The sequence below is a fragment of the Nelumbo lutea genome, chromosome 6, assembly GCF_056320005.1.
Source record: "Nelumbo lutea isolate HS-2025 chromosome 6, American lotus-T2T, whole genome shotgun sequence".
NCBI lineage: Eukaryota > Viridiplantae > Streptophyta > Magnoliopsida > Proteales > Nelumbonaceae > Nelumbo > Nelumbo lutea.
In genome coordinates this window covers 61,365,206-61,393,111 of record NC_142689.1, presented here as the reverse complement: position 1 = coordinate 61,393,111, position 27,906 = coordinate 61,365,206, and the positions used below count along the sequence as shown (strand labels likewise).

The window sequence follows — 27,906 nt, the reverse complement described above, 5'->3', positions numbered from 1 at the left end:
AAATAGTAAAATGAGCATTTTGTGGCATGATTTTTGTTTCTCCATGCTGCAAGCTGACTTGATTTTTATGCCTTAACCCAATTTTCATTCTAAAAAAATGTTAAGCTTATACTAAGAATATTTTACCCAAACACCCCCATGTAATTCTTTCTTTTCAATTCTTACTCAAAATGGGTAAGAATTGAAAAAGTGATCCAAACAAGGCCCATGTTAGCAATCCAAACAAGGCCTAAATACACATGTTTGTGTGTGTGTGTATATATATATTCCTCTCTCTCTCTCTCTCTCTCTCTCCCCCCTCCCCATCTCCTTTTGTTTGTAGAATCATTGGGGAATGCAAGGGGGAAAGCAATGCATGACATATAGTTTTGGATTCTAAAGGTTTCTCTCCATCCAATACATAGTCCTTCAGTCAATCATGCTCCAATTTAGATACTTTTGCAATAATAAGCCCTTTCTGATTTCCATAACTTACTCTTCTATCATCGAGGCGCAAACATGTATATATTAATTAACTTCTTATGACATGAATTCACTTACCAATCTATTTTGACAATTGGCATGTAGACTTTAAATTACATCATCCATCATAACCTTGATAAAGTTGCCTTTCTCAATGTAACTCAACTAAATAACTACAATCACACCATAATCATTTTTATTGCTATTGTGTCTATACCGGTTGTTAGCACCTGATTTTTGCTTAGTCCCCTCTCTAATCCACTTCTTCTACTCCAGATACCTGATCAAACCTCACCAACCTCTCCAAAATATGCCAAAATCTTGGGAAACCAAACTTCAACTCAAATATCCTTAAATTCATCTTTAGATTTACAAGATTCCCTTTTGATAGTCATGATTCTACCACATCACCATGCCCATCACATGATCAAACTCCATTATATAAAGAAAAACCTTTAAATAACCAATCATACCAAATTTCATTCCTAAGCTTCTTGATTTTATTATTCGTCTATCAAATATTCTATTTAGATACGTTTGACCGGATTATACTTCCTAAGCCAAAAACATGTGATCCATATGTCCCCAATACAATTAAACCCTCCTAGCATAATTCAAATCCGTGCCACTTTACCAAGTGTCAACCCAAAATCTCTTCACTTTTTCCCTAATTTAAAAAGATTCCAAATCAACCATTCTCATTGGCTGTTATTTTCCTATTTTAAGATCTTCATTGCGGCACCATTTTACAACATCCAAACCCTACCAAGATCTCCATTAACCACCTAATTGACCATCCAATAAAGTTATACACAAAAATGCCCATTTTTCCCTTATCTAGAAAGATTCCAAATCACCCACTCATGTCACTTATTACTCTCGAAATCTTAGATCTCAATCACGACACCACTCTCCTAATACACTCAAATCTTATCAAAACCTTCACCAACATCCTAGCTGACCAGTTAAAAAATTTTAGACCTAAAAATGTTCATTTTGCTTTCCTAACAAAAAGATTGATCATGACTCCTCTCTCGATACATCAAATCCTACCATAACCTTCACCAAACTCTAGATCAACCCTCTATCCAATTTCAAACCTCAAAATACCCTCATCCAAAAAGTTTTTGAACTAACCATCCTTATTATCCATCATTATCCTATTTCAAAATCTTCATTGCAACATATTATTCGAAACCTCCAAATTTCACCAAAACCTTTATCAATTTCTTGATAAACCATCCACCCAATTACTAGACATCAAAACATCCATTTTATTCTCTACTTTAAAAGATTCCAAATGAATTGTCTTCGTCACCTGATACTCTCCAAATTCAAGATATCAATCATCATACATCATCCAACACTTTAAAACCTCCATTAACTTTCCAATCGTTGATCTGTCAAATTTCAGACCTTAAAGTGACCATTTTACCCTTCATATAAAAATATTCCAAATGAACCATCTTCGTTAACCAATACCCTCCAGGTTCAAAGTACTCATCGTCATACATCATTTGACACCTCCAAAAACCATCAAGACCTCCCAATCGACAATCCATTAAATTTAAGACCCTAAAATAATCATCTTAGTCTTTGTTCAAAAAAATTCCAAATGGACCATCATCATTGTCTAATACTCTCCAAATTCGAAATATCCATCATTATGCATCATTTGACACCTCCAAATACCATCAAAACCTCTTCATCATAAATTCACCCACTTTTAGACATCAAAATACCCATTTTTCCCCTAAACCAAAAAGATTCCAAATGAATCACCCTCGTCATTCATTCTCTAAATTCAAGATTATTGTCGTTATGCATCATCCAACACCTTTAAACCCTATCAAAACCTACATCAACCTTCCACTCATCAATCCATCGAACTTTAGACCTTAAAATGACCATTTTTTACCCTTTACTTAAAAAGATTCTAAATGAACTATCCTCATCACCCGACATTCTTTAAATTCAAGATTTTTGTCATCATGCATCTTCCAATACCTCCAAACCCCATCAAAACCTCCCAATCGTTGATCCATCAAATTTCAGACTTTAAAATGATCATTTTACCCTTTGCTTAAAAGATCCCAAATGGACTACCCTCATTGTCTAGTACTCTCCAAATGCAAGATATCTATTATCATGCATCATCTGATGCCTCCAAACCCCATCAAAACCTCCCAATCAATAATCCATTAAACTTTATACTTTGAAATGATCATTTTACCCCTCACCCACAAATATTTTAAGTCGAGGGCTCTCATTAGCTGTAATTATCTAAATTCAAGATCTGCATTGTGGTACGCCATCTAATACACCTAGACCATACCTTCATCTTCCTAGACATCTCAGTTGATCATCCTCCATTGTTTTAGATCCAAAATAACCATTTTACCCCTTCATTAGGAAAATCCAAATTTGACGGCCCTCATTGCTCAATACAATCCAAATCATGATTTTTCACTCTAACACACCCCAAGGCCATCAAACCCTCATTTTACCATTTTTGGACACCTTAAAACCCCTATGGAAGTTTTTTCTACATAATTCTCCATTTTATCCCTCCATTTATGAAGAATCTAATTTGTGCAATCTCATTGGTTGAGATAACCGTAACATCTTGAGGTTTATTCCCAGCCCTTGAATCTTGTATATCACCACCCTTGAGCTTATAATTTTGTTACAAAAGACCTCCCGACGAAATTTCACTTGGATCTCCTTACACTTAGAAAATCACTTAGAGCCCCCCAACAACCTTAGATGTATTCTTAACCTTAGATCTAAGCTCATCGTTCTCTTTCCACCCTAGGATTGGCCCAAACTCTATAAAACACTCCCAAAACCCTAACACAATAAACTCTAGCCACCACCCCTACTCTCTCCCTCTCAAACTTGGTTAAGCAAGTCAATTTCAAAATTTGGAATTTAAGTTTAAAGTTCTTCCTCATTTATCCACAAGTGAAGAAGACAAGGGGGAGTCTTTTAAGGAAGGTTGTCCCCTAGCATTAATTCGGCCAAAGAAGCAAAGCCAATGAGAAAAAAGAAAGATAAGAAACCTAACCAACAAATCCCAATCCTCCTTCCTTTTAAGCCTTACACTTAAACCAAAACCAAGACCAAACAAAACCTTAACCAAACTCCCCTTATTCGGTTCTAATCCAATCAAGTCATCCCAAACTAACCGAATCAAACCAACCCCTCAAATATTTGGTTTCAAGAATGAACCAATACAAATAAAACAAAAAAATAAAAAATAAAACTAGACTAAAACCACCGAACCAACCCTAACTCATGATTATAAGACAAACTAAATTCTCTTACACTCACTTTCTCCCCAATGTCTCCACTCTTACCACCAAACCCTAGCTTCCCAACCTCAATCCTCCTTTTTCCTTCTCTCATCCCTAACCTCGATAAATGGACCAGCTTCCCTCCCTCACTAACCTCCCACCATTGAACCCCTCTCAAGCTCTCTCCCTCTCATTTTCTAACCTCCCATCTCCATCTCCCTCAACCTCCACTGAACACCATCATCTCTCTTTTCCATTTCACTTAGTCAAAAAGATGAAAAAGAAAACAAAATCAAGGATTTTCAGATAAGGAGAAAGAAGTAGAGAAGGAGAAGAAGAAAGAAGAAGTGGAAGGAGCATCCTTCTCCATCACTAGGGTCAAGTAAGAAAGGTGAACCGAAGACATCTTCCTCCATTCTTTTCTCCCTATCTCTCCCTACCTCTCCTCCATTTCTGAGACAAAGTCTCTATCTCCCTCACACTCTTACATGGTTAAAACCCTAGCTCTGTCAACCTAAAACCGAATCAGCACTATCCTCTCCTCCATTGTCATCCCCAACCTCTTGAGCTCTCTCTTTTCATCCGCAACCCGACTGAACCAGACCTCTATCCCTTGCAAGATCTGAACCAAACTATCCCCTTCTCATCAACTTCACCCAACCAAAACCTTGGAAGCATGACCCCATTTGGCCAGAAAGGAAAGAAGTAGAAAGGGAAAATATACAAGAGGGTAGATTTCTCTATGTGAGGAAAAGTGAAAGAGAAGAAGAAAGAAGAGGAAGGAGGTTCCCCCATTGCTTAGATTTGGACTGTCAACATTTTAGCTCTTTGCACAAAGAGGTGAATTTCACCCCTTATCCTATTCTTTGTTTCCAGAATTTTTATTTTCTTGAATCTCATTAATGGTTTAGGTAATCTTCCATTTTCAGCATAGGATAATCTTGTTGTAGGATAACGTATGCTTTCTTTTAAAGTTTACTTCATTGTAGTTTAGATGTAAGAAACATTTTGAGAAGTTAAATCTTGCTTGAAGCGTACTGTTGCAGAAAGTTGTAGGCAACCAACAGCTTTCTTTTAACATTTTGACTACAAAATTTACATCTTCAAACTTTCACGATGATTGGGGACTCGTCTTCGTCTTGATGCTTGGGATCCCTCAAAGTACAAGAAGAGTTCAGGATTATGCAGCATAGGCATACATTGGGATTAAAGTTGCCGATCGAAGATAAGGACTTGCTATGCTTAACCCAAGAAAGAGGAGGTGATTTAAATCTTTCCAAGCAATCTCCCAGGTACTATAAAATTTCTGATTATCAGTGATTTAACCCATTCATTTCATAGGTTAATTAGGTGTTAGCTTTCTTTGTTATTTTATTTAATTTTACTTCTTTTATTATTATTGTTTTTTTTTTACTTCAATCTTGTTAGTATTTAGTTCCTTTCTCGTTTGTACCCGTATTAGTTAGTTTTTTTTTTTCATCTTTATTTCGTTGCATCCTAGGCTTCAATTAATCTATGTGTTTTTTAATCCTTCTCACCTATTTCAAATATCCCCTAGCATAAATTTCTTTTAGTGTAATCTAGAGGTCATATGCTTGCATCTATTTAGTGGTTCATTGTGGTCACCGTGGAGACTTCATTTTTTTTTTTCTCTACGTACATGTGGCTCAGTTCTTTCATTATTTTTTTTTGTTTTGATCTTATTTGTCACAATTAAAAAAATCCACAATTGCTAGTGCTCCATCTTAAAACACCTATCTGTTTAAAGCATTTTCATTGCATAATTAATGTGTCCTAGATGTTTCATTGAGTCATTTTCTTTTTCTTGTGATTTTCAGCATATAGAGTGATTGCATAGTCATTGTCTTGCAAACGAAAAATTTAGTTACTACTTTGTTTTTCATCTAGTCATTAGAAAAATTCTCTCCTTCATGTTTTCACAAGTATTGCAATTTTGAATCCTTAGTTACATTATCGTAGAAGGTTCAATTCCTTGATTTGGTATTGCGCTAGTTTTAGCAAATGTTTCTCATGTTAAATAGTTTAGTTGGTTTTACAATCGTTTAGTTACTTTATTTGCTTCTTTCTTGTGGAAAATTTATAGTTGAGATCACTACTTCATAGAAATTCTTTTGTGCGTATGTGTGTGCGTTTTTTTCCCCAATATTATTAGATTTTCCTTGGAATTTGATGAAGTAGAGACTGGATTAATCGAGCGTGTCTGGGGTGCCTAACACCTTCCTGCATCGTACTTTAGTCCCCGGATCCTAAGAATCACATCCCCATTGGGTAATGGGTCACCAAGAAAACTAAATTGTTTTTCTTGAAAAAATCTCAGGTTTTCTTAAATTCTCAATTCCAAAAATTTAGGTGGCAACTCCAAACTCCATACCCAATTCCGTCCTCCCTCTAGGTCGAGTAGCCCAGCAGGGACTACCTTCAAGATCTAAGTGGGAGAAGTATTAGATAGTGTATGCCCTTAGCTCCAATCAAAATGATGTATAAATGCATTTATTGTATATTAATAAAAGACACAATTGTTTCATGTTATGATTGTTGTATTTTTGTGTAATTACCCTTTAAACTAGACACTTATGACACTCGTGTTATTTTAGAATGTTCTCAACCGTTGGATAGATTTGGGGAGTCTATTCTACCAAGGCTAATACTAATGTGCTATCAAAGAAATTGTGATAGATTGTTTCAACTGCTAGCATTGGAGCCGAAGCACATGTAGTGTGTGTTTGTTTGAAGTACTAAACCTAGATCATTTTCCAATTATGCCCTAAACCTTGGAGATTGATGGGAAAAATAGGAACATTACACCTAGTCCTTAGACTTGATTATAGCACTACACTGGGTGTCGGATCGGGCTATTTTTGATATGCCATTCAATAAGATCCTTTGGGGGTCAAAACCTGGGTATATTGGGGCAGTTTGAGAATTCACTTTAGTGGGTGATCATAGTGATAGGATCAGCCCTCATTCGGACAAAATGAATGATCAGGACTATATTCTCTTTGATGGAAACCAAAACTGTCAACAATCGATTTCAACCATGTTTGAGATTTGTTTTGCAAAATATATTTATATGGTAATACATATATTATATTTTAAGAAAAAAGGGTTTGCAAAAGGGTTTTAATTCCTGTGACCCATCTGAGCAAAGTGTGCAACACTGCACCTTGCAGTCAAGGGAGAGGCCCATCACTATATGGCAATATTTGGTCATTATGGGCTGAGATGTTAAGTGTAAGAGTCTATTAAGGGTTGTTTACCTGATGGGATATATCTTACTTAAGACCATTATCCTTGGGCCTTCATAGAATGGCTGCACTTAGGGATCATTTAATTGTAAATGTTGGGCCCATTAAGAGCCCATATTGATGGATTCATAGGTTCATTGCATTTGGCAATGAATTCGGCCAAACCTTTTTACAGAGGTTGGGCTGAACCTATGTGGGCTTATATGAGGTCATTGTTGGGGTCTCATGCCATACAAATTGAACCTAAATGGGCCAACAACTATCTTGGGATGTGAGCCACTTGTTTAATGGGCCTAAAGCACATGATTAAAGAGATTAATAAAGTGATTACATTACTGCTTAAGCTATCATATGACTTGGGCGAATATGGGTTTGGAGCACCCGTTCACATAAGAGGATAACTCTTATCCACTAATAGAGTCTAAATTCAAATAAATATTTGGATTAGGAACCTCTTAATTTGATTAAGAGTGGTGCTCCTTAAAGCTTAAGAAAAGAGAGATCGAACTGCTCCAGTTATGACTCTACTTTCAGTTTTGTTTCGCTGCTCTTGTCGCCCCAAAAACCCTAATTCGACCTCCCCTTATTGTGACTGATCTTGATCAGTTTGATCTCTAATTTTTGCAAGAAAACATCAAAGAAAAACCGTGGTCACATCCCTTGTTCGATCCAAAAGATTGGATTGCAGTTTTGCTGAAAATTGCGTTGTTGCACCGACTTCATTTCATGCTACGCCATTTTCAATGGAGGTTGGTTTTGGAATTCAGTTTGGGTGTGAATTACCACTTTAGGAGATACATTTGTGGAATCCATACCAGGTATACATCTCCCTCCTTTTGATTTCAAATCTAATCTGATTTCTATTCAAGAACGATCATTGAAAAATGCAATTTTTCTAAAACTGGGAATACGATTCCCGAAATACAAAAAGAAATTTTTTAAAATTTCTCCCTACCATCTAGCATGGTTCAGCCATCCATATGATGGATCTCACCTTATTTTAAGAAGGTGGTGCGGTGGCCTAATTTGAGCAAGAAAGGCAGAGCAGAGAGAGAAAGAGAAAATTTCAGTCTAACCCTAACCTAAATGACCCTTTTCTAATGGTGCACTAACAGAAGGTGAGTTTTGGAAAATAAAACTCACTAACATGGGGTTCCATGGACCTTTTGAAAAGTTGTAGTAAGTTTAAGAGAATTCATAAAATGTGATGGTGGGTTTGGACAATTTCCCTCAATAAAATTTTCATCTAGTGTTGGATCTCCAATAGGTGATATTAGACAAAAAGGATAAAATAGATAATTCAAAGACACCATGTGCATTCATTGAATCATAAGGCAATGTGCCTGTGAGCATCGGAAAGTAGCTCACTTGCCACTTGGGCTGGGAATGGAGTCACCACCCATCAAATACGGAATTGGAGGTGATGGGACCTCCGAGATCAACACCGGAAAATGAGTTCGGTTTAATAGTGACTCCAAATCCCATGCACTAGCTACACTAGTTTGGGTAAGACTCGGATTGGAGAGAGAAGGGATTAGGCCCCCTTCTCTTGGGTCCAATTGGTGGGGCCCACATCGGGTCTCAAACAAGCATGAAAAGGCAAAACCAATAAACAAAAATTCAATAAAGCAGGACAAATTAGAACAAAGCATCATAACAGAATTTGCCCCAATTTCACTTTATTTTTGTTTATATATTTATCTTTCTTTTTTTACTTCTATCTCTCTTTTGTATATTATTTAATGTCTTTTCTACTTTTTTTAAAGAAAAAGATGGGAAACACGATATTAACAGATCCAAAATCAGTGAATACTATTTACATTATCATCCGAAGCGCTAAAAGAAAAGACTAAGCATACAATGAATTGAACATTATCCGCAATCTTATCATAGTATAAATGACAAATGGGAAATTCAGACAACTACTTGGTTCTTCAAGGAACCATCAACTAAATGATTTCCCATAGAAAAGAAAAAAAGTAAGAAAATAAAAAAAAAAATTGGAAAGATGGAGCATAGCAAATTCAGCGTAGAAGCTCACGATTAACGGACCAAGTTGGGTTTCAAAGACTCTACAGAGACTAGCTCAATAGAGCTTCGTCACCGGCCTTGTCTACCTTCACACCTTTTGGATTCCAATCATTTAGTAGCAAAAATGGAAGAGGAACAAAATAACCGGAGAAAAGAAGAGAGAATCAAATAAAAGAAAATATAACGAAAATATACCTTGTTATGTTCTGGCCTAAGCTCAGCTGATGCTGTAGAGAGAGATAGTTCAGACGGTTCTGTTTTGATTACTTGTCTGTAGAGAGTAGTTTCCACAAGAAAATGACTAAAGGAGTGAAAAGGAATTAATCAATGGTTGAGGATGCCTAGAACTAAACGTACTCTTGAAAAGCGATGATGAACCACTAAAAATTGAGTTGAACACCAAATGGATATTATCACTACAAACTGTTTTCCAAGACTAGAAAATGAAGGATTGTTGCTGCTATGTTCTCATCTCAAGGTAGAAGGGGAGGAACAATGTTCAAATTTGAGTTAGTTCTTTGGGATTAGAATGGGAAGAAGAAGAAGAAGAAGAAGAAGAAGAAGAAGAAGAAGAAAGAGAAGAGAGAGTGAGAGAAAGAAAATAATAAAGAGGAAGAGGAATCCAGACAAGGGAGCAGAAATTGGTTGCCACTCTCTTGTCCTGGTTTTGTTCGAAGGCCCAAAGGTAGAAGATGAATAGTGCTGAATGAAGGTTTTCATCGCCACTGGATTTGCCGCTTTAGGAAGATGAACAGTTTGAAGAGGGAAGACGATATGCAAGAGCTGGAGAAGGTTACTGATTTGTGAACTGCCACCACATAGGCTCTCTATCGAAGGAGATGAATAGTGTCTGAAAATATGAAAATCCCCCCTTCCTTTCGAATCAAAGAAAGTTTAAATATTAGGTTAAAATGGCATTTTGGTAATTTTGGAAAAAACAAGGATGGTTTTGGCAATTTCATGGTTTGGGTCAGAGTCGGTCCAACGGGGGGATCAAACTAGGGTTCTGGTCCAATGGTGGGTGGTTTTGGGTAAAAAAATTGAAGGTTGAGATGGGTCTGACCATGAAGAGTGAATTTGTGTTTTTGGGTCAAGAAATTGGCCGAAAGGAATCTATTTGGATGAAAGGGAAAGTGGGAGTATTTTCTATTTAAATTTGGAAAGGTGGGGTTTTTGGAAAGTCTTAGTTAATTGATAGGGTTAATTGAGCCAACTGGGCCTAAATTGGGTAGATCTGGTAAGGGCTCGATTTGGTTAATTTAGAGTCTCGAAATAGAATCTTTGTGTGATCAAGGGGCAAACAAGGTCTATTTTGGATGACAATTCATAAGGTAGGGTTTTTGGGTAGTTTGAGGTGATTGGTGAGGTTAGATTGGGCCAATTGGGCCCGAATTAAGCAAACATTGAATCCGGACAATCTAGGACCTTGAAACGGTATCAAGGTGTGATGGGTGGGTAAACGATGGTCTTTCAGGCCGACATTTCATAGGTGGGTATTTTTGGGTGTCCAAGATCTGATGGTGAGGCCTAATCAGTCTTAGAAGGTCAAGATCGTAGGAATTTGGGCCAATGAGATGTTTCAGAACAAAATGTTGATTTGATAGAAGGGCAAATAGGAGAACTAGGGGTGAAATTTTTTGAATAGGTGTTATGGTCTATTTGGAGTCTAAAGGTGTGGTCTGATTGGTTCAGATGTGTCAAGATCAAGGTGATCTTGGGTTTAGGGGATAAATAAAGGAATTTTGAGATGAAATTTAGGGATAGGTATTTTAAGTGGTCTTGGATTTGATGTTAGTATCAGATCCAATGGTCAAGATGTTGATAGGGGCTGATCAAGGTCATCAGATAGGTATCTGGCAGGTTTTAAAGATGGATCTGAGGTCTCTCAAGGTGGAATTCAAGTTATTTTTGGGGGTTTTGGGTGTTTTGGAAGGATCAAAATGGTCTGATAGGGTGTTTAAGGTGAATTGGAGTTCAAGCAGTGGATCAAGAAAAAATCAGGTGCTAATAGCTGCCGGTCTTTGTTGTGTGGTAGATGACTACGAAAAAACAAAGACAAAAAGAAGTACACAGATTTTTTGTGAAGGGCACACTTGGAAAAGGGGAGAAATGAGTAAGAAGGATTGAGACATAAAGGAGTTCCTGTGCAGCATCGCTTTATGATGTTTAGACCATTTTATTCTTAGAAAAGTAACCTCTCCTAGGTATCAAGAACCTTCAGAATCAAGGCACATTTGCCATAAAAGAAAGAAAACAAATAGGAAGCAATGATAGAGCAACTTAATAGTTTACCATATGGAATTAGTGGAAATTGGGTACTTTACGAAAAATGTCCCATCCTAGGTGAAAACCTTGTGGAGACAAGGTAAAAGTACGAAAATTGGATATTTTTTGAAAGACGGTCCCTCCTAGGTGAAAACCTTGCATAGTTAGGGTAGAATTGTGAAAAGTGGATATTTTGAAAAATAGCCCATCCTAGGTGAAAACCTTATAGAGTTAGGGTAAAACTGCAAAAACTGGATATTTTGAAAGACGACCCTTCTAGGTGAAAACCTTGAGGAGACAAGGTAGAATTGTGAAAATTGGATCCTTTGGAAAAAAGAAGAAGAAAAAACCGACCCTCTTAGGTGAAAACCTTGCAGAGTTAGTGTAGAACTATGAAAAGTGGATATTTTTGAAAAACAACCCCTCCTAGGTGAAAACCTTTTAGAGTCAGGGTGAAACTACAAAAACTATATATTTTTGAAAAAGAAGGCCTCTCCTAGAAAATCTTGTAGAGTCAAGGTAGATTTGTGAAAACTGAATATTTTTTATAAATGGCCCCTCTTACGTAAAAACCTTGTAGAGTTTGGGTAGATTTGTGAAAACTAGATATTTTAGATAAACGGCCCCTCCTAGGTGAACACCTTGCGGAGTCGGGGTAAATTTGTCGTAAAGCAAAGCATGTTAATGATAAAAAGAACAATCACTAAGACTATGCAGGACAAAAGATTCAAAATTCTTGCAAACCATAATCACAAAACACCGATAAGAAATTGATATAACACAATGTGAAATAATTGTTGTAGAATTTTGGACATTATTTATCCTTCATTTCATTCTTTTTTCTTTTTTCTTTTGCTTTTCTTTTCTTTCTTTTTTCTCTAATTTTTTATTAACATTTATATCTTCTCTTAATACTCATGTTGATCAAAGAAAGAAAACTTGAAAACGGGATTTCTAACATGGGTCAAAGCATAGAAGCTAACATAACCAATAAAATTTCTTACGTGGATCAAAGCATAGAAGCTACCATGGCTAATGGAATTTCTGACATGGGTTAAAGCATAGAGGTTGACACGATCAACGGAATTTCTTATGCGGGTCAAAGCATAGAGGTTGACATGACCAATTGAATTTCTGATGTGAGTCAAAGCATAGAGGTTGATATGACTAAGGGATTTTTTAACACGGGTCAAAGCATAGAGTTTGACATGACCAACAAAATTTTTGACATGGGTCAAAGCATAGACGCTAACATGACCAACAAAAAATAGACGTGGGTCAAAGCATAGAGGTTGACATGACCAATGGATTTTCTAACATGGGTCAAAGCATAGAGGTTGACATGCCCAATGGGATTTCTGACATGGGTCAAAGCATAGAGGCTGAAAAGACCAACGGGATTTCTGACGTGGATTAAATCATAGAGGTTGACATGACCAACGAAAGATAGACGTGGGTAAAAGCATAGAAGCTGACATAACCGGTGGAAGACAGATGCGGGTTAAAGTATAAAGGCTGGCATAACCAATGAAAGATAGACACGTGTCAAGGCAAAGAGGTTGAAATGACCGACGGAAGATAGACGTGGATCAGCATAGAGGCTGACTTGACTAGTGGAAGACAAATGCAGGTCAAAGCATAGAAGCTGATGTGACTAGTGGAAGACAGACGTGGGTCAAGGCATAGAGGCTAACGTAACTAGCGGAATACAGATGCAGGCCAATGCATAGGGGATAACATGGCCAATGGAAGACTAATGGTTGGAACCCGAATCCAGAGGTGGCAGTAGTGGCTTAGGCGAACTGCAAGCAAGAACCCCTCCTCTTACCTGGGTGTCCTCTTCTTCCTCTACCTTTGAACTTCTCAAGATCAGCCTTCCGTCTTACTTGGGGCAAAATCCAACCCTTTCTCATGAGCCCTTGGGTCATTTTTATAGAGAATGGTGGATACAACTGGGATTAGAGAGAAAGAGGGGGTGGCAACTTGGTTATAGCAAAGATATGGGTGCCCTAGGGTTTCTAATGAAGGGTTATGATGATTCTAGGGTGATCCTAAGGCTGAGACGAAAAGGAGAGGTTGCCCAATATTATGTAGGGTTGATATTTGGACACTCAAAAATTGATGGTGGAGATTGAGGCGCCTAGGGTTGAAAGGTGGAGATTAGAAGGAGTAGGTGGTGCCTTATAGTGGATAGTTAAGATAGAGAATGGAATAGAGGGCTAAGATCTAGTTACTAGGGGCTGAATGGTGAGGATTAGAAGTTAGGTGATGCCCTAGGGTTAAAAAGCTAAAAAGAGAATGCCCTAAAATGAATAGTGGAGATTAGAAAGGATGGAAGGTGGAGATTGAATAGGTAGGGTTTGCTAAGGATGTAAAGAATGAGTTAGAAGGCACCCTAGGGTTTTCTAATGAGAAGAGAGCGTGCTAATACAGTAGGAGGGGTGCCATTCTGGGTTTAGCAGATAGGAGGCGCCCTCATGTGCTCAATTTTTCACAAAAACATCCCCTCTCTCAGTTGGACTTCACACTAGCTTCCCAAAAACTACGTTTCAGCCATGAAACTTTTCCATTTTTCCTCAAAATTTGCACAGAAACCCTTAGAGTTCACAACATTGAATTTAACTGGGAAAATTATACAATTTGACTACTCTAAGGCCAAAAATAGCCCTGAAATTATGCCCTTAAAGCATCGAAATGCAGAGTTATCACACCCCCCAACTTAACCATTCCTAGTCTCTTAGTAATGTAGCCTTAAAATTACATTGAGTATATAGATCATTCTCATTGCAAGGTCATCCCTAACAAAATTAGCCAAGTATCTTGATTCAAGAATTCTTAAACTTTGTATGAATCGGTATTGGGCCTAAGGGGTAAAATTGTCCTACTTTGAATATTAGAGAAACTTGGCTTAAAAATCTTATATACCCTTCCATTTGTGGACTATCTTGATTAGCTGCGATTTATTTTAAAATCGGACAGGTATTCTTCTTATCATTTCTGACAATGGATTTCTACCCCTAAACTTGCTATGCACACTTATTTTTATTATCACCTTTTATCGTTTTACATGAATCTCGACACTTGTCTTAGGTGAAGAGAACTGGCTACTAAGTGTTAAGGTAATTGTCTTTGGAATTCCCTTTTCTATTTGACGTGAATCTCTACAGTTGACTTAGGTGAAGAGACCCAGTTACTAAGTCTAGCACATCCATTGACCTTTTAATCTCTCTCTCTCTCTCTCTCTCTCTCTCTCTTTAAACACTACTCAAGGTAGTCCACTATCTCTAACAATTTTGAAGAATTTATTTGTCTAATTTCTCAATCTTTCTCTTTGTATCTTGGTAGGGGCAAACTTGAAAGTATTTTTCAATTTCTAAATGGTTTCAACAATATTCAAATAAGACAAATTTTTACTCCTATCACTTGCTACCAATTTCTATAAAATTCAATATTCTTTTATCAATTTCCTCAACTTTTTCTGTTTAGGAATCACTTTTAATGGAAAATTTTTTTAAATTCAGTAAAATTTTTGGTTTTGCATTTTTAAAGGATTAACTTTTTAATTTTTTTCAATTTTTTTCAATTTTCTCTTTCTTTCCTCACCCCCTAACTTAAGTGCCATTGTCCGTAATGCCATGACTAGGATGTTGCAAAGGGACTTGGACTAAAGGGAACAATCGATAGGGTTTTCCTAAGGGGTTTAAGGTCTGCCAACTGGTCTCAAATCAAGAAAAGAAAAACTCTAACCCTAAAAGCAAAAGCAACTAAAAACTATGTTACTTTACTTCTAGACTATAAGACTCACGTTTTTCTTCATACCAATAGGGCTCAAATTGGCTAACCAAGGGGTAGACAAGTCATCCAAAAGATCATCCAAAAGAGCATCCACTATATCTACATTGCACTCATCTTCCCCTAGGTTTGGATACTTAGAGGCACTAAAAACATTCAACTGGACTTTCTGCTCCCCAAATGAAATGTCCATTTCTCCTATTTTATAGTTAATGTTTGCATTGGTCATTGCTAGGAGCGGTCGTCCTAAGATTATCATGTTATGGTTCAACTCCTCGGTTGGGGTCATGTCTAGGACAACAAAGTCTACAGGGAAATAACATTTCTCTATCCTAACAATGACGTCCTTGATAACACCTCGGTGAATCTTGACCGACTGACCAGTGATTTGCAGAATTATCGGGGTAGGTTTTAACTCGCCAATCTTGAACCTTTCATAGATCATTGACGGAAGCATATTCACACTATCTCCAAGATCCAATAGGGCCCAATCAAAGGTGATTCCAGAGATGGCACAGCTTATGAGAGGAGCACCTAGGTCTTTCATTTGCTAGGGAAGTTGTTTTAAGAGGGCTGCACTAACATCTACCGAGAGCATCACTTTTTGTGGAGCCAATCATGGCTCTCTCTTTTTAGTGCATAGCTCTTTCAAAAACTTGGTCTAGGTTGGGACATGTTGAATCGCATCGAGGAGAGGGATGTTAATATGTACTTGCTTTAATAATTCCCTGATTTCCTCATTGCGAATCTCTTTCTTCTTTCGTAACGGCCTGGCTATGAGTGCGATTGGAAAGGGGAACACAGGTCGATTCACTATAGGCTCTTTCTCTAAAGTTTTTTTTACCTTCTTCTTCCCCCCCCCCCCAAACTTAGGGTCTTCCTACTCTTCTTCTTCTTCTTCAACTTTCTTTTTCTCATACAAGTCTTCTAAAATCCACCCACTCCCTAAGGTTGTAACAGATTTGGCATTTTCAAACTGAGGGTTCTTAGGAGGTGGATGAATTTGTTGTGGAGGAAGACCCGCTAGCTAATTCCTAGGGTTCTCAACCAGTTGACTCAATAGTTACCCTACTTTTCTCCTCGCCTTGGCTTCAGCTTGCCGTCCTATTTGGCTCTACAATCTATCGATGGACTACTATTGATTTAGGATCAACTGCTAAAGCAGCATGAATTGATCATCTACTATACGGGTTTGAGGAAGTTGTGGGTAGGCCTGATAAGATTGAGACGATTAATTCCTTGGGTACTTCTGCTGGAATTGGTTCTACACTTGTTGCCTCTGAAATTACTGGGCCATGGAGTTAGATGGATGATACTGTTGTCGGGACTGTGTGTAAGTTTGACATGGTTGAGCCGGTTGAGTTCTAGGGTAATCATTGTACTCCCAGTGAGTTTGGGCTTCAAACCATTGAGAGTGCACATCTGGTAGGAGGGTTTCTTGGGCTTGGGCCCCATAAGTGAAGTTGGGATGATTTTCCTACCCAAGGTTACATAGGAGAAAGAATGGGTTAGCATTGGGTTGGAAAAATTTGTTGGCCACATGTACTTGGTTTGGATAGACTAGTTGACATGGACCCGCTAACAGGGCATAGGCTAACATGATGGGTCGGGCTTGCACAGATGGAACATGTTGGATAGGATGACAAGGTTGGGTTTGGGCCACTTTGTTAACAAAATGCAAGGACTTGATCAAGTCTTTGGGCCATCCCATTAATCTTGTCCAGTTGTTGAGACACATGGTTCCAATCTACTCGAGGCTCAGGTTAGAAGTTTCTCATTCCACAAACTCCAGCCATTGAATTCATTTTATTTTACTTTGACCCCCTTTTTCATCTTTTTTTTTTGTTTGAAATTTAAATTTTGAATTTTAATTTCAAATTTAGATTTTGAAATTTAAATTCTACAATTTAAACTCAAGTTGTGAATTGAAGACGAATGGCTCCTTGCAATTTGATCAAATTTAGCTTCCATCATTCTCTGGGCCTCATCCTGGCTGCACATCTTGCTACTCATCATGTCCATGAATTTATTCAGCTTGGCTTCAAAAGAAGCTGACCTATCCGACTGAGGATGTGGCTGGAATCCTTGTGGTCCGTGCTATCTAGTTATGTTTTTGTTTTGGAAACTGGAGCTATCAGCATTGTTGTTATTGCTACTCCATGAAAAATTGGGGTGGTTTCTCCACCCTGGGTTATATGTGTTGGAGTAAGGGTTGTTTACCTGCCTTCCTTGGAATTGATTCCCCACAAAGTTGCATTGCTCCATAAAATTTCCACCTGCAAATTTAAAATTTCCAACACAACAGTCAGAACTAACATGACCTATACAATTACAATACACACAGATTGGTTGCATAGAATTGTTAATGGCGTTGGCCTGCACGTTCATGGTGCCCAATTGCTTGATTAAAGTTGAAATTTGAGCCTACAAGGATGATATGGAGTCCACTTCTGATTTGCCTCCCTATCTAGGTGGATTTAGCCACTTAGCTGGCCACAAACAATTATTAGTTGCCAGTACCTCTAAGAGATCAAAAGCAGCATCTATAGTTTTCCAAATCAAGGAACCTCATGTAGTAGCATCAATAGTATCTCTAGTAGTGCGAGTAGCTCCATTGTAGAAAGTCTGAATTAAAAGTCCCTTAGGTAGGCCATGGTGAGGGCAGCTTCTCTACAAATCCTTAAATCTTTCCCAAGCCTCATACAATGATTCATTCTCAAATTTCTGAAAAGTAGTGATGTCTTTGATGATCTTTGTGGTTTTAGCTGGGGGAAAATACTTAGCCAAGAAAGCCTGTGCTAGCTATGCCCATGTAGTTATGGAATTTGTAAGTAGATAGTTTAACCATGCCTTAGCTTTATCCTTCAAGGTGAAAGAGAAAAGCCCCAGCCTAATAGCATCTTCTAAAACTCCATTGTATTTGAAAGTATTACAGATTTCCAAGAAATTTGCAATGTGAGCATTAGGATCTTCATTGCCCATGCCATAAAATTGCACATTGGATTGGATCATTTGGAGTAGAGCTGGCTTAATCTCAAAGCTATTGGCATTGATGTTCAGCCTTGCAATACTCTGTTGTGCACCATGCAGCCCAGGCATAGCAAAATCTCTTAGAGTTCTCTCATTATCATGTTGATCTACTTGGTTACCTCCATTATCCTCCACCATCTCTAGAACCCTTTCTTCCTTGAGCTCTCCTGTTTTCTCTAACAAACTTCTCAATTTCAAGTCTGAAAGGAAGAAGCTTGGTTGTGAACTTCGAGTTCTTTGCATACGCCGAAACACTACCTAAGGAAAGAATGCAAACAAACAAAGCTAGCAAACACTAAGAAAGAACTGTGCTTTAAATCAAGAGAAACTAAATTAATTATGGTGTTAAATAAAATACATTCCCCGGCAATCGGAGTCGTGCAAGTAATATAGTAAGGAGTACAGAATCGTTCCCACGAGGAATGAATTATTTAGCCACCTATTAATTTCTTCTCAAGAATCGTTCTCAAGAGTTGACTAGCTAAACCTATGTTCAATTAAATGGAATTCAATCAATGAATTCTCATTCTTTCAATCGAATCCTCTTTGCATAAACACAAGTTGTTAATACACCTCTAAGGAAATCCTGCCAACAATTGTTATCTCTACCAAATTAATGGCCGAATAAGTGTTATTAGGTCCACCTCAACTATCATCTCTCGATGGATAATCTTGATTAAAGAACGAATCATTGGTGATCAATCAATGATAAGTAATCATCACAAATAACAATATAGCAAGAACCTCATCGATTTTATTAATGACTAAAAATCAATGCATGATCAGGTACTAATCCCTAATAATTGAAACCTAGTCCCTCATGATGTAATTAAGATCAAGCAACTACCCTAATTACTTTCGGATCAAACAACTTTTAATAATAAGAATAGGCACTGCATATAAGAATTGATAGAACCGATTCAGCAATCAAATCTGTAAGCTATCCAACCAAGTTGAATTCAGTCTTGGGTTGGCGAAACCCTAATTTATGAGTAGCCTCTCTCAAGCACAGTCCACCCTATCTTTGAATGACAATTCCTATATCTCTATCAAAAATTTAATCACCAAAGATGCATTAAGAACAAAGAATTTGCAGGTCATCAATTCAGGCATGAACAATTGCCAATCGAACCATGCATTTATCTCTAATATGCATTCAGTCTATTTCTTGATTAGATGATCTAATTACCTAAACTCTTTCTCAAGCAATTCAAGTAATCCAATATGCAAGAACAATTCGGCCAAGATTATTCTATAAATCGAAACCCTAATCAAGAATCCCAAGAATAAAACACACTCAATCGGATCTGCTCAAGTTTAATTACAAATCAGGAGTAAAGTTCATCATGGTTCGCATAGAAGAAAGAAAGAAGAAAGATTCAATAGAGAAACCTCAAGAAACCCTAATTGAACCTAGGTTATCAAATTACAGAACCAAAGAGGAAGACAACTTAAGATCTTTGCATCAATCTCCGATCTCCTTGCTGTGATTCTTCTCCAATTCGCATTCAACAGCCCTTCTCTTCTCTCCAACAGTTCTTCTTCTTCAATTTTCTTTCTTTCTTAGGGTTCAAACCCTAATCTCTTCTTTTTCTTTTCTTTTTATACTCTTCTCTTTAGTAGATAAAACCAAGTTCTCGTGTAAGTGGGAGAGTGGTGAATTCCCAGATGAAAACTTGTAGGCTAAGGAATGGCTCCAGCACGTCAGCAATGCGGTTACAGATAACTCTGGCTTGATTTTGACCTCGATGCAGTCCATATCTATCAAAACTCAAAACATGAAAGTTGTAGAAATTTTCCTTATCTTTCCAACGCATCTTGAATCAACCATTTCAATTGGATTCCGGATGAGAGAGTTATGCCCTAATTACGACGCGGTGCCGAAACTGTCTAGATATTAATGAGTCCATTTAGGCACTAAATAAGTATAAAAGACTAAATATTAAGGGATAAAAATATGATAATTTTCATTCTCATCAAATCTCCCCACACTTGAATTGTTACTTGTCCCCAAGTAACAAAGACACAAATCAAGAAAAATCTTTGCAAAAGATTCAAATTAAACACAACTATGCTCGTCCTCGGGCAAAGATATTACCATAAACTGATCATCCCCCAGATTATTATCATCTATCGAATGAATTTTAGGATGAGAATGCATTAAGTGGTCGGGAAACATTCATAAACATTCTAATTCATCCCCATGATTAGCCATTCTTACCACATACATAAGAGTCAAGGAAAGGGAGAACATGAGATTCTTCATGCTCCAGCACTCACTTCCGATCCATGTATATAGCAGATCCTTGATTGCCATAACTAACCATCACCTCGAGCTTGGTTTCAAATCTGTCAATGCACCTAATTGAATTTTCAACCATATTTTGTCCATTTGAATCTTAGCCATCACTGAATTCTTTTCTTTCTTTTTTTTTTTTTTTGGTGTGAGTGCATTTTATGCTCCATCTCACACCGGTCATAGGCTAGAGGCAGATAACAATACTCATATTCCAAGTTGCTAGTTTTATTATTCAACTTGGAATAGCGGAGTTGGGACTGAATTCATATCATAAACCGCTAGTTTTACTATTCAGTTCATGACAACGGAGTTATTTGGACTTTGTCCCTTTCTCTTCTTCTCTCTCTTTTTTTTTTTCTTTTGCAAATGTTGAAATTCATGCATTACAGTTCAGATGTGCACTAATAACTCGAATGATCATTAAGATTTCAATCAAGTGCATTATACACATGAAGAGAGTTAGTGCTGGTCATGATGAGAGTACCTATTCAACTTCCTTAACCTCATGTATTGTGACAAAATTGGATAATTCATAGGAATAAACTCTAGCACTTACAATGATTTCCTTCAACTCACCGTATTCCCTCATGGAATTCACCTTATAAACAGCAATAATCTTGAGGGAATTTCCAGTTTATTCGGCCTATCAATGCATTCATGTATTGGGGTGATTGAGGTGCATAGCCACGGCCTCCCACACACTTAACATGAACATTGCCCTCAATGTTCATAGAGATAGAATGTGAAGATGAATTAAAAAATGAGGGCAGTGGGACTTCAAGTAATTGAGGGGGTTTAGAGAACTTCCTTGAAGAGCATTTTGAAATCTGGAATGACTCCTTCTGTTTGGACCCTTCTAGCTGCTAAGAACCACAAGAAACTAGGAGGAGAGAATGATAAACACTTAGGGATATCAGCAATCTACAAAATTAACATCCTAGAAAAGAAACTCGAATGATATGAAAAAAAAGAAGAAAACAAATAAAAATAAGAACTACTTATCAGTATTGGGTTGCCTCCCAATAAGTGCTTGTTTTCTGTCTGAAGCTTGACAGTCAAGTGGGGTCAATGAACATCTAGGTACACAGTTGACGGGGTAGGCAATGCTCCATCCGCTATATATGGTTTGAGGCACTGATCATTGACTTGAAAGTATCCACCAACCACATCATCAATGACATCTATCATATAACATGAATCATCACTAGAAGATGCATGTTTCATAGCATCAGAAATTTTAAAAGTTACTTCCTCATCCTGAATTCTAAGGCTGAGTTGTCCTTGTTAGACATCAATCGTTGCCTTTCCCATAGCTAGAAAGGGTCATCCTAGGATAAGTGGGACATCAATATCCTCTTCCATTTATAAAACTATAAAATCTATGAAAAAAATGAATTTGTTAATTTTAACAAATACATCTTCTATGATTCCCCTAGGATGCCTGATGGACCTATGAGCTAATTGCAATGCAACTCTAGTGGGTTGGGGGTCACCCAACCCTAATTTCTTAAAAACCAAATATGGCATCAAATTTATACTAGCTCCTAAATCACACAATGCCTTATTAATCTTCAAATTGCCTATAGTGCAAGGAATAGTGAAACTCCCTAGATCTTTCAGTTTCTGGGGCAGCTTGTTTAGGAGGATTGCCGAGCATTCTTCATTCAGTGTAATTGTAGCCACGTCTCACAGTTTCCTTTTGTTTGTCAATATCTCCTTCAGGAATTTTGATAAGAATAAAATTTGTCATATGTTTATCCCTCAATATTCAGTATTTTACACTTAATTGGTACCTAATTGGACTCATTACTCTTGTATTTCGATTCAGGGCAAGCAAGAAGGCAATTGGAAGAAAACAAGGCTAATAAGATGTTTTTGTACAGTTTCGGCACTGATCAGTGATATGGGCCTAACTCTCAATTCCGGACTCCGATTTGGATATTTCAATAAACACATGAAAGATAAGGAAAATGCCCACAACTTTTATGTTTTGGGTTTTGGCAGAATCAGTCCACATTGAAGACGAATTCGGGCCCAAAGTCAGAGCAATTTCGCAGCAAGGCCCATTTCACAAGCTGAAGCCCATTTCGCAGAGAGTCTTGAAGCAAGCCCGAATTGTTAAAGAAGCCCATTTCGAATTCAAGATCCAAGAGTCCCATTAGAATAGAAGTTGAATGTAATCTCAATAAAAGAGTTTTACCATATTTAAATTCTCAAATTGTAATCCTATAAAGATAAGAGATAAGAGTTAGATAGGATAAGTTCAAATTAGACTAGGACTTTCTAGTTTGAGGATAATCTCCTTAAGGGAGTTGGAGAGCAGCCCTCTCCCCAAATCTATATAAAGGGGAGACGGACCAGCACCCAAGGCATCAATTCCTCCAAGAGAGCTTCAGTCTTCAGAGAGGGAAATCAGCAACCAAGGAGGAAGAAGCAAGAGTTCGCCCCCCTTTCTCATCTAGAAGCTGCGTCATCATCATGAAGTGCCTGTAAGATTTTATTTCTGGTTGAAGGGTTAGGAAAGCCTTGATTCTGTAATATTGTGAGATCTAATTGATTTTTTTATTTTAGTTCATTGTTTATGGGTATTCATATATTTTCTGCTAATTAACTGTGAGGATTATTTTTGTTGATTAAGCAAGAAGGGCCCCTTGCTCATTCAATGGAAATAATCTATGGCCGATTGAACCTCCAGTTTCATATATGATTGGTAGGTTCGATCATGGAGGCAACTAACATAAATTGATTGCAAAAAAAGTTTTCGATCTATGTTAGGAAAATATATGATCTGGTTTAAACGATTCGAGCTTGTGAGATCGCTGACCAGAATTGGGTCTCTCCCCTCTTAATGCTATTAATAGGTTAAATCCTAAGAGCTTGTTTAGGACTGCCTATTAATAAGGGAAGCAATCAAAGAGCTTGTTTTGGTTGTCGAATAATAAGAGTAGAAGTTGGCTGTTAGAGCTTGTTAATAGCTATAACCAATTTATTCATAAACATAGGAATCTATCTTTGCATCAAGGATCAATGCTACGAATCAAAGCTGAACTTGTCCCTTCAACCGGAAGCCATCTCCCATCGATTTAATCTTTGTTTTCTGTTATTTTCTGCTATTTTTCTTATTTTTGTTAGCTTTACAACCCCCCTTAATCCATCTACTTGGAAATAAATCCACCCAATCCCTGTGGAGAACGACCTTGCTCATCACTATCTGCAAATTATTAACCCAGAGCAAGAATGTTTATCTTTGGTTGGGTTCGGCACCCACCAAAAATTTGGCGTCGTTGCCGGGGATTGGCATCCTAAGTAGGTTTATTTCCTTTTGTTTGGTTTATGCCTCGCTCTTCTCGTGTAGGTGAACTCCACCCTGAAATCGAGAACACAGTTCGCCGCTTGAGGAAAGAAGCCAAGGAACGCCACAACCAATCAGCATCACTCCCCACTTCCGGAGTGAAGTCGGTTGCAGAAATCGTTGAGCCATCCAACCATTCTGAAGAAGAAGACATGGCCAACAACGAAGAAAGAACCCTTAGAGAGCTAGCTGCACCGGATCTGCACCAACAACCTCTCTACATCGAGTATGCAGATCTAGCGGTACCCTTTGAACTTAAATCAGGTCTTATACACTTACTCCCTACTTTTCGTGGACTTACAGGTGAAGACCCTCACAAGCACCTAAAAGAATTCCACGTAGTATGATCAAGCATGAAACCTCAAGGTGTTACCGAGGAACAGATCAAACTGCGTGCCTTTCCTTTCTCACTAGCTGATAAGGCTAAGGATTGGTTGTACTACCTACCCTCTGGTTCCATCACCACGTGGAATGATATGAAAAGGCAATTCCTTGAGAAGTTCTTCCCTGCTTCCCGAGCGGCTAACATCAGAAAGGAGATCTGTGGCATAAGACAATTAAGTGGGGAAACTCTCTACGAATATTGGGAGAGATTCAAGCAACTATGCGCCAGCTGTCCGCAACATCAAATTCCAGACCAGCTCCTTATCCAATATTTTTATGAAGGGTTACTACCAATGGATAGGAGTATGATCGATGCAGCAAGCGGAGGAGTGTTGGTGAACAAAACTCCTACACAAGCAAGAGAGTTGATCTCAAATATGGCAGCCAACTCTCAACAGTTTAGCTATAGGCTCAACCCTCCAACAACACATGCTAACGAGGTAAACATCTCATCCCTAGAACAGAAAATTGCAAGCCTGACCTCTCTTGTCTGTCAAATGGCCACAGGTAATACACAAACGGTGAAGGCTTGCGGGATTTGCTCAACTCCGGGACATCCAACTAACATGTGCCCTACGCTTCAAGATGAACCTTACGAACAAGCTAATGTTGTTGGAGGATTCCTGCAAAAGAGATACGATCCCTACTCGAACACCTACAATGCAGGATGGAGGGATCATCCCAACCTGAACTATGGAACCAAGGCCTTCGGCTTCCAACATCAGCATCAAACCAGGCCACCGGCTCCACCATATTCAGCCGCTCCCAACTCAGGTATGTCTGGCAACTAACACTCAACAATTTCAACAAGAGACGAGGACAAGTATCCGAAACCTGGAGAATCAGGTCAGCCAGTTAGCAACAGCTATGAGTCGAATGGAATCCCAATCATCAGGGAGGCTACCTTCCCAGACCACGACCAACCCGAAACAGAATGCTAGCGCTATCACATTGAGAAGTGGGAAGGAGCTGAATGAACCCAATCAAGAAGCATCCAAGGATACAACCAAAAAGGAGACACCATCTCCCCAAATGGATTCAAGCGGAAAGCCACCCCAAGCCATAGTCATCGCTCCACCTTTTCCTAGCCGATTTGCGAGATCCAAGAAGAAGGAGCAAGACAAGGACATTCTCGAGACCTTCCGCAAAGTTGAGGTAAACATCCCCCTCCTTGATGCAATTAAGCAAGTACCCCGCTATGCCAAATTTCTCAAGGAGCTGTGCACTACTAAGAGAAGGCTGAAAGGTGATGAGAAGGTCCATATAGGAGAAAATGTTTCAGCCATTCTCCAGAAAAGACTACCCCCTAAATGCGAGGATCCAAGTATGTTTACCATTCCCTGTAAGATAGGAAATGTCCAGATCGAAAAGGCTATGCTAGACCTAGGAGCTTCAATAAATGTCATGCCCCATTCTATTTATACAACAATGAATCTTGGACCATTAAAAGAAACGAGCGTGATCTTACAACTTGTTGATCGGTCTACTACATACCCGAAGGGAGTCTTAGAGGATGTCATAGTCCAAGTTAATAATTTGGTCTTTCCCGCCGATTTTTATGTGATCGACACAAAAGAAGATAACTCTTCCAACTCGACCCCAATTTTGCTAGGAAGACCCTTTCTTAAGACGTCCAGAACAAAAATCGATGTGCACAAGGAGACACTTACCATGGAATTCAATGGTGAGATCATTAATTTTAATATCTATGATGCCATGAGATACCCTAATGATGCGCATTCTATTTTCTCTATAGATGTTATTGATTCCTTAGTGCAGCAGACTTTTGAGCTAGAAGATGAAGACACACTGAGAGTTGCACTTAACAATGGGCCTGATCAACTGCAACGAGCAAAGCAGAAGTTTATGCTGAATTCAGAACTGCAAACTTTGACTTCTGAACTGAAATCTTTTGAATTTGCCCGTAATTCTTCTTTCATTAGTTTACCCCTATCTCACACAAGGCTCCTTCCATTTATTGTGCAGGCACCCCAGCTGGAGCTGAAATCATTACCAAAGCACCTAAAGTACATGTTCCTAGGCAAGGGGGAGACACTACCTGTGATAGTTTCCTCCAAACTCGATGCACTCGAAGAAAGGAAACTAATTCAAGAACTTAAGGAACGCAAGGAAGTAATCGGATGGACTATAGCTGATATCAAGGGGATAAGCCCATCTACCTGCATGCACAAAATACTCTTGGAAGAAGACTCCAAACCTACAATCGGAGCCCAACGCCGATTAAATCCACCGCTGGTGGAGGCAGTGAAGAAAGAAATTTTAAAACTTCTAGATGTCGGAATAATCTATCCCATTTCAGATAGTAAGTGGGCAAGTCCGGTACAAGTAGTTCCAAAGAAAACAGGTATGACGGTGGTCGAAAATCAAGACGGTGAGTTAGTGCCTACCCAAATTCAAAATGGGTGGCGGGTGTGTATAGATTACCGGAAGCTGAGTTCATTAACCCGAAAAGACCACTTCCCGCTCCCTTTTATCGATCAAATGCTTGAAAGACTAGCTGGAAAATCTCATTATTGTTGTCTTGATGGTTATTCAGGGTTTCATCAAATTCCAGTTGCACCTGAGGACCAAGAAAAGACTACCATCACCTGCCCCTTCGGTACCTTTGCTTATCGGCGCATGCCATTCGGTCTCTGCAATGCTCCCGCCACATTCCAAAGATGTATGGTTAGTATATTTTCAGATTATGTGGAAAGCATTATAGAGGTATTTATGGACGACTTCACGGTGTATGGGGATTCTTTTGATTCATGCTTATCTAACTTTACAAAGGTACTTGAAAGGTGTATAGAAAAGAACCTCGTGCTGAATTATGAAAAATGCCATTTCATGGTCGACCAGGGCATCATTCTAGGGCATGTAGTCTCTTCTAAGGGAATCGAAGTTGATAAAGCAAAAGTAGATGTTATTAAATCCCTGCCTTATCCCACGAACAATCGGGAAGTTCGCTTTTTCCTTGGACATGCAGGATTCTATCGGAGATTCATCAAGGATTTCTCCAAGATAACTCGCTCCTTATGTAATTTACTCCAGAAGGATGTGATGTTTGATTTTGATGAAGGGTGCAGGGCAGCCTTTGATAAGCTGAAGGAATCGCTGACTTCAGCCCCAGTCATCCGGCCACCAAATTGGGATCTTCCCTTCGAAATTATGTGCGACGCAAGCAATTATGCCATCGGTGTTGTTCTGGGACAGAGGGTTGGAAGAGCCACTCATGCAATATATTATGCTTCGAGGACCCTTGATGCTGCCCAATGCAATTATTCAACAACAGAGAAGGAACTCTTGGTTGTAGTTTTTACCTTAGAAAAATTCCGTTCATATTTATTGGGTACTAAGGTGATTGTTTATTTTGATCATGCAGCCCTAAAATATTTGCTCGCCAAGAAAGAATCAAAGCCGAGGCTTATCCACTGGATTCTCCTGCTACAAGAATTTAACCTCGAAATCCGTGACAAGAAGGGTGCAGAAAATTTGGTTGCAGACCATCTTAGTAGGCTGACTACAAGTGAAGAGGCAACACCCTTGAAAGACGAGTTCCCAGACGAGCACCTTTTCGCAATTCAAAAAGAAACTCCATGGTATGCAGATATAGTTAATTATTTGGTTACTAGAACCATACCAGGAGAATTAACAAGAGCTCAAAGAGATAAGGTAAGAAGTGATGCCAAGTACTACATCTAGGATGACCCATATCTGTAGAAGCAA

The 27,906-nt window shown here is 38.5% G+C and overlaps 1 protein-coding gene and 1 non-coding gene across 2 annotated transcripts; both read left to right on the top strand.

The window, feature by feature from the left end:
- Nucleotides 1-4,607: 4,607 nt before the first annotated feature.
- LOC148849165 (uncharacterized) lies at nucleotides 4,608-27,889 on the top strand. The gene is made up of 2 exons (XM_088948235.1): nucleotides 4,608-5,050; nucleotides 22,270-27,889. The coding sequence occupies exon 2, from the start codon at nucleotides 24,871-24,873 to the stop codon at nucleotides 27,880-27,882; it is 3,012 nt and encodes a 1,003-aa protein (XP_088804361.1). The 5' UTR covers nucleotides 4,608-5,050; nucleotides 22,270-24,870; the 3' UTR covers nucleotides 27,883-27,889.
- On the top strand, nucleotides 17,760-17,866 carry LOC148849166 (small nucleolar RNA R71). Its single transcript, XR_016101506.1, has one exon. It is a non-coding gene; the product is annotated as a small nucleolar RNA R71 (small nucleolar RNA).
- Nucleotides 27,890-27,906: the final 17 nt, after the last annotated feature.

Coding starts and splice junctions, on each gene's coding strand:
- LOC148849165 (XM_088948235.1), top strand. CDS start 24,871: ATGGAACCAAGGCCTTCGGCTTCCAACATCAGCATCAAACCAGGCCAC.